At 40.1% G+C, this 7,169-nt stretch overlaps 2 protein-coding genes and 1 long non-coding RNA gene across 3 annotated transcripts; 2 read left to right on the top strand and 1 right to left on the bottom strand.

Annotated features, from left to right (window-relative positions):
• Positions 1 to 1,561: 1,561 nt before the first annotated feature.
• LOC147797821 (uncharacterized) lies at positions 1,562 to 3,797 on the bottom strand. Its single transcript, XR_015426779.1, has 2 exons — positions 3,657 to 3,797; positions 1,562 to 3,404 (listed from the first exon to the last, which is right to left on the bottom strand). It is a non-coding gene; the product is annotated as an uncharacterized LOC147797821 (long non-coding RNA).
• On the top strand, positions 3,345 to 4,203 carry LOC147797820 (uncharacterized). Its single transcript, XM_087142419.1, has 3 exons — positions 3,345 to 3,431; positions 3,559 to 3,768; positions 3,954 to 4,203. The coding sequence occupies exons 1-3, from the start codon at positions 3,394 to 3,396 to the stop codon at positions 4,201 to 4,203; spliced, it is 498 nt and encodes a 165-aa protein (XP_086998545.1). The 5' UTR covers positions 3,345 to 3,393.
• A 138-nt stretch (positions 4,204 to 4,341) lies between these two features.
• Positions 4,342 to 6,767, top strand: LOC147797819 (uncharacterized). Its single transcript, XM_087142418.1, has 6 exons — positions 4,342 to 4,411; positions 4,540 to 4,742; positions 4,883 to 5,224; positions 5,350 to 5,508; positions 5,624 to 5,816; positions 5,917 to 6,767. Exons 1-6 carry the CDS (start codon positions 4,387 to 4,389, stop codon positions 6,195 to 6,197), a joined length of 1,203 nt encoding a protein of 400 aa, XP_086998544.1. The 5' UTR covers positions 4,342 to 4,386; the 3' UTR covers positions 6,198 to 6,767.
• The last annotated feature ends 402 nt before the right edge of the window (positions 6,768 to 7,169 follow it).

Raw genomic sequence — 7,169 nt, 5'->3', positions numbered from 1 at the left:
TTACTTGTCAACTCCGCCTTAAATACAAAGTGGTGTATAACCCTTTAAGGTACGGGAAAACGAAAGAAAAATGTAGAGATACATGTTTAATTTACAGAAGCCAAGAATGTAATAAAAGCTAAGAGTATCACTGTAAACACGTGAACTGTCAATAATGCTACAACAGACGCATTTCGTGCAATCCCAGTCATCGTTTGTGTGAAGTTTCTAGGGCGAGTATTCACATGACTAACAGTTGGGGTAGACTGCATGAGAAATCAGAATTGCTGTGGCATTTGATGTCGTACCGCCGATGGTGTGTGTAAGATATCGATACAAAAAACCTTACATGTTCAAACATTACTTTTAATGCTGCCATTCATTGCAATGTAACTGAACATGCTCGCGTTACTCAAGTACTGTATAATGCATTTCAGAAATTGGATCACCTTTAGATGTAAAGTTACGCAGGAACCCTCAAACGCGGAACAGGCAAACGAGGGAGATATACCAAACGAAAGAAGTGTGAAACAATGCCGACATTAAAATAATAAATAGTTAGAATGTAAGCAGAATAATTGACAAATGAGAGAAACAGATCCCGATTGATGGACAGCATTTTTCTTAACCATCGACATTTTGATCAATTGGACATAGTTGTTCACCCCACACTGCTTTGTTTATTTTACTCATGAATGTACCATGCTAAAAAAATCTGCCACACCCCTCAGTGGGAGCAGGACCCATTGGTGTGTTTGATAAATACTATGATAAAGGATTCAACTAGAACCTAATTATGTATTGTTTATCAGGTTAAATCTTGTCTACAGATCTTTAAAGTGATCTTTGCAGAGGCAAATGCACGTACGAGCAGCCGTTAGGACTACAGACACCTGCAGTTTAACATTTACTAGATTCCATCGTTGCGGACTCGATGCATCGACTATTTTGCTAGGGCACATTATCCTTCAGCTAATCAGCTGCTTCTGATTCGCAAGGCACAATGCACACACGTTACGTAGATTACTTAATAGAGCGTACTTCTCCAGTTTCTTTTTGTGGTGCGTCAAGTACATGTAGACTAGGTGATTGCCAGCAACGAACTGAAATTCCACTACTATACACGTATGTCCAATGCGCGCTATCCGTGCAGCACTTAGTTCAGAATTACGTGCGTACTTTGCGCATGCGCAAAGCGGTGATTGTGTCATCGCATAACGTTAGAGGAATGAGAATAATGTACTAATATAACGGTGGATTGTCCTTGATTAGGAGTTTTCTCGAGAAAAATCACCAATACATTATGTAGATCAGACATCACATTTATAGTTGCAAGAAGGTTGATCAGTGCTACATTTTTTTTAATGGAGATTCAAGGGCAGGAATTCCGAACAGATTCACAGTGGCAGCGATAGTTGCTTGATCATTACAATTAACCGATCCACACGTTTCCGCGGTGCACACGCGGTATCGCCAACTCGGGTTCACGCACAAAAAGTGTGACTGGACAGGTTTCATGCTTTAAAAACTACAGGCTGTGACTTACAATTTAAATAACAATAAACACTAAATACAAAAAGGTTCCTGCTTTCATTTTTTAATCATTGTTGTTGTCAGACTAAAGAATCGATACCCTACACAAACATGGAATCGACACTACACAAAAGTTTTTCCCGCCGCTTCTTCGTGGTTCAAAAAAATAACTTCGCTTTTGACGCGCTTACTTTTACTTCATTCAGTATCATCGTCACAATCAAAGTTTTACAATGTCTTTAATGCTGGGGCCGGGGCTTACATCCACGCTAGAGGGTCACAAAAAATATCTACAACGGCTATGCAGAATATGCGCAAAAAGAACAATGAAAGAATGCGAGGATGCCAAAGGGAAGACGGCAAAACTTGCGGCCGCATATCAGGACAAAATAAAACACAGGTTTGAAGTGGACATAAGTGGAGACACGACTGATATTCATCCACAGCATATTTGCCATTGCTGCTACTCGAGGTTATTCCAGACAAGAACACAAACAAATGAACAAACAACTGTGTGTTGGAGGCCTCATCCAAGAACAGGACAATGTGAGGTCTGCAGAGATTGTGTCAAGCAGTCAAGAGGAGGAAGACCACCTAAACCAAAACACCCAGGTCGACCAAAGGCCCCTGAAAACCTTGACAGCCATTTCGAGTCCCTAAATTCATTGGGAAACAACTTTAGACAGCCTGTAAACTCCAGCAGTTTCTCAGCAACATGCAACACATTTAAATGTGGGGTGTGCAAGAGACTTTTAAGCAGCCCAGTAGCAATGCCATGTGACCATGTCTTCTGCTTGACATGCATAAAGACAAAATATGAAAATGAGAAAAGGGTCAAAATTCCTTGCCCTGTATATAACTCTGTCACACATTACAAGCAGGTTGCCTCTGTCAAGCAATACTACTGGGAAGCCTTCACCACCACAAGTCTCCAATGTGATTCTTGCAATAAAGTACTGCCCTTGTCTGAAACAGGAGGACACAAATGCAATCCTGTTCTCTCCATCAGCAAAGAAATACATAATGCCCTCAAAGAGCCCATCATGCCAAATCCTTTACCTCTTACACTAGAGAAACTGGGGACACAAATACTAAAATCCAAGCTGGCACAATCATCAGATGGTATTTCCACTACTTTTAAGACTGGTGGACAGGTAAGATTTTAATAGAAAACTTTGCCACAATTTCAATCAATACTGACATTTATAAATTATGATATATACAAGTTTTTAAAAATGTATTTACTTTACAGGGTAAAAGCCTGCATCTAAGGCAAGATTGCACAAATTTGAATCCTGGCAGCATGTCTGTATTTTAACTTTATCTGTGGAAGCATATACATGTATACAAATGAACTAATACAAAAGTGTAGTTTTGCTTATTTTCTTGAAGAGAAAAATGAATGGTCAGAACCCCCCAACGCTGCCCCCTCCCCCTGAGGAAAAGGAAAAAAGGAAAAAGATCCCCCAAAGCAAACAAAAACAACTACTACCAATGACGAAATAAAGAAGGGGTTTCTAAAATAGAAAGACTCTCAAAATCCTCCTCTGAAAACATTTCCTTAAATGCCCCCCCCCACACACACACAAAATGCTGGATGTATTGGTGACACTACAAATTGCATAATTCATTCTGCAGCAACTGGTGGCAGTCTGCATTCCCAAACCACGTCGAACCAGCGAGGAGGCATCTTCATCTGCCAAAAGGCGTAGAACACGTGTTCTGCAGACAGCTAGAGACATCATCAGTGGGGGCTCAGTTCAAGTTCAGTTAGCTCATGAAATCAAATTGCAGAAAGACCACAAAGAGCTTCAACAAGAGCTTAGCAGTCTGCAGCATATCAGGATTCCCCAGGGTGATCTCCTTTCACTTAAGGCAAACATGTGTTTTAGCTGGAAAAGAAACAGAGAGTTAAAATGGTTAGTAAATTTTGCCATCTTGTGCAGCATGCAACTTTTCATCAGATTATAAATGCACTTCAAAATATCCCAGATTTTCATAACAGAGATGAAGCCAAAACATTTCTGACTGTTTTATCTTTCTCAGCTGGCTCCAACAGTATGGAATCCACACAGAGTACGAAGCAAAGCTACGTTCTCAACAGAAGGCAGTTATTAACGACAACATAATTGCAGAGTACTTGCCATTTACATTTCCCGATGAAGTTAACGGTGGGTTTGTCGTGAAAAATGCTGCATGCGTTGCAGTCAGGTCGCTCCATGACAAGGTGATACAGCAGCTGCAAGAGAATGAAGAGTAAGCATTGCTTTAAAAACCAATCATTAAATGTGACAGATGCACAACAGTGGTCATTGCAAACAAACAGGAGGGTTAAATGTGTAACCACAAGAAGTTCTATCGACTGTAAATGTATCTTGATGGGAATATCTGTCTGCACAAGTTTCAAAGAAATCTTCTTTCTATGCTCCTTTCATCACCAGTGCTGGAAAACTGACTTGGCACGAAGGATTGATTCCCCAGGGTAAAGTTTGGATAAAGATAGGAGGAGACAAAGGAGGTGGCACATTCAAGCAAATGCTTCAAATTGGAAATGTTCAACATCCCAACTCACTATCCAACACTTCAGTAATAACCATCTTTGAGGCATCAGACACAATTCACAACATCAAACTTGGCCTCTTACGTCACCAGCAGCAAGTGAAGGAGCTTATGGAGTCAACATGGAGGTAAACCTTTACAAAAAAAAGGTTGACTAAGAAAATGCAACTTATAGTATCAATCAATTCTTTTACATGTATTTCAAAAATTAAAAAAATTAACGAGTTTTATCCATCATAACCTCACTCGTACCATTTTTTTCCAAGGGGACATACCTTTGACATCTTATTCGGAGATTACGAATACCTCTGTCGCATGTATGGCATCAGCGGAGCTTCAGGTAAATGAATCTGATATAATAAGAATATATTGAAAGTATTCATGAACAACTAAAATTAATATTTTGTGATGTTCAGTCTAACAATAAATACACATAATAACTTTAATGATTTAACGTCTTTTAATTAGGTCGCCACTGTTGCCTATATTGCGATATCACTAAGGAAGACATGCAGCTCAAGCATTCCAAGCGAAGACCAGTTCATCAGCGGACCCTTGACAGCATGAAAAGGGACCTGGACAACTTTGTAGCAAGTGGGGCTGATCCAAGGAATGCCAAAATGTACAACAATGTTGTCAGAGCTCCAATCCTTCCTATCCCTCTTACCCATGTAAGTTGTCCACCAATTTTTAAACACAATACATTGTCCTGGGAGTTGTGCATGACAGAAAACCTTTTTGTTGTATTGATGAGGCCATCTGAAACAAGAGTTTAACATTTCTGTCTTTTATTCATATATTATCATCATAGGTATGTCCTCCTGGCTTACACATAAGTCTGGGACTTTTCCTGAAGCACTTCAACAGCTTAGAGGCTGCCTGTAGTGAGCTTGACATGAAGGTTGCATCGACCCTCGCAAGGAGCGAAAAGGGACAAGGGGAGAAGGAGCTGGGTAGGTGTTGCCAAGAGTACATCCAGGCACTCAGAGCAGCCACTCACCTGGAAGAGCAAGCAGCTTCCTGGCGCACAAATGCAGAACATCTGCAGGAACAGCTGACTGCTACACTGATAGAAGTTGGTGATAATGATCACCCACTAGTGGAGCTCCTGTCTGAGTCAGTACAGGAAAGTACACAGAAAAGTAAAGAATTGGTAAGTGTACATCACTCTCAGTTTGTAAGATGGAGGAATGAATATGCTTTTTATACTAATGAATACTTACAATGAATATGAAGATTTAACTCTCATGTTGAAAACTGTCTCTAATATTTTTGCAGACGTCTCAAGCATCACAACTAAGGAAAGATGCAAAACTGACACCTGGACAAGGCCCTTTGACCAGTGCCCTAGACTCATTCCTCCAAGAGTTCAAAGTTCAGCGTCAAGTGTACCACAACAAGTCATTCGTAGGAAATCATGTACACAAATGCTGCAAGGTAAGTAAACACTATTGATCAAAGTTAACATACATGTAGTTGACAATCTCTATCAACCAAACAACCAACATTTATCTGTTTTCTGATGTTGTTTTTCTTTTGTTTTTTATTGCAGACTGAGAACATCTACAAATTAACAAGTGCAGTTGTAAAGACTGTGAAGCAAGTCTGTCCAACCTCTCCCGCAAGACTACGAGAAGCAGAGAGCCTTGCTGCCAAGTACAGCAAGCTTTTCCATGCATTTGCCAGTTGCCACAATTTATACAACTTGGCCAGGGAGATGGAGGAGGAAGACATCAACACACTTGGTTAGTAACTATTCGAATGTTACAAACTACCTTTCAATGTATTGATGAAAATTTCCACCTTGTATACATGATTGCTCTTTCATTGTTTTTTTTCCCCCAGAAAACAACATTGCCGAGTACCTTGCATTCTGCCGAGAAGAATTCCCCAAAGAATCCATCCCCCCGAAGATGCACATTTTGGAGAGCCACGTTGTTCCTTGGATTCGAAGATGGAGAGTTGGGCTGGGATTCCATGGCGAACAAGGGGGGGAATCAGTTCACGCACGTCTGAACAACATCCGTTCCAATATCAGAGGTATCAGGGAAGCAACAGACATCCTAAAAGCAGTGATTGAGACGCACTGGATCCAGACAAGTCCCGCAACAAGAGGAGACCACTGAGGAACACAAACCAGCAAAAGTACAGCCAAATATAATTTATGTTCTAGCTGACAACTATCTTAAAGTCAAAGTTGGAACTATATGCCTTCTTGTAAAAAACATGCAGGTTTCTGAATACATACATATGTACGTAGAATACTAGTATAGGCCTGCTGCCCTTAATTAAATGAAAACAGGTGTAAACAATCACAAGCAGATAGCTACATGCGCCACTTTACATAGGCCAACAACGATACATGAAACATTCACTTATGTTGCCGTATCAACTTGTCCCTTGTCACGTCAAAACAAGGCCTAAACACACAGGGTATACATTTATCAGAGTTTCTTTCCAATGACAGTCAAGAAGACTACTACGAGTACGAGTATACGAGACCTATTTTGTAAACTGCAAGCAGAAAGAAATATCTATAAACGGAAGATCACATACAAACTATGTTATCCTGGATCTCAGTTTCTCCTCAAAAAGCTGAAATAGCACTTACCCACACTCCTTATTGTATGAATAAAATAGCAATCTTCGTTGGAACTGCGAGGGTTCCGTCTAGCAATGTACGTGTACATGGGCGATTACGTACAACTTCAAGTACAACAACAGCGACACGGCCCTCCGGATTGTGTACACAATTAAATGGATATGCATCGACAACGACCGCCTCGGTCCTTGGTTCAACCCCTAGACGCTTTTAAAGTATTCAATCGGTTATTGATGTCTTCAATCAATATTATAATAGCATCCCTTGCCTAAAATTAATCAATCGAAGTATTTTGAAACTCCATTTCCTCATGAATTTACACTGTAAATTAAATTATTTCACCTCTGTTACTTGAAATTTTGCAGAAAAACACGTAATTTCAACAATCCTTGCTGGTAAAAACAAAATTATTGCTCTTCTACTGATTGAACGACAGCTTTTCAAAAGCCTCAAACTTCAAATAAATCGGTCTGAAAGACCCATGAAAACTCAAGTT

This window comes from Acanthaster planci, linkage group LG10 (assembly GCF_054643075.1).
Source record: "Acanthaster planci isolate LZ-2023a linkage group LG10, COTS_SCS, whole genome shotgun sequence".
NCBI lineage: Eukaryota > Metazoa > Echinodermata > Asteroidea > Valvatida > Acanthasteridae > Acanthaster > Acanthaster planci.
The sequence above is the reverse complement of the archived record's forward strand: the minus strand, read 5'-3'. Positions and strand labels throughout refer to the sequence as shown.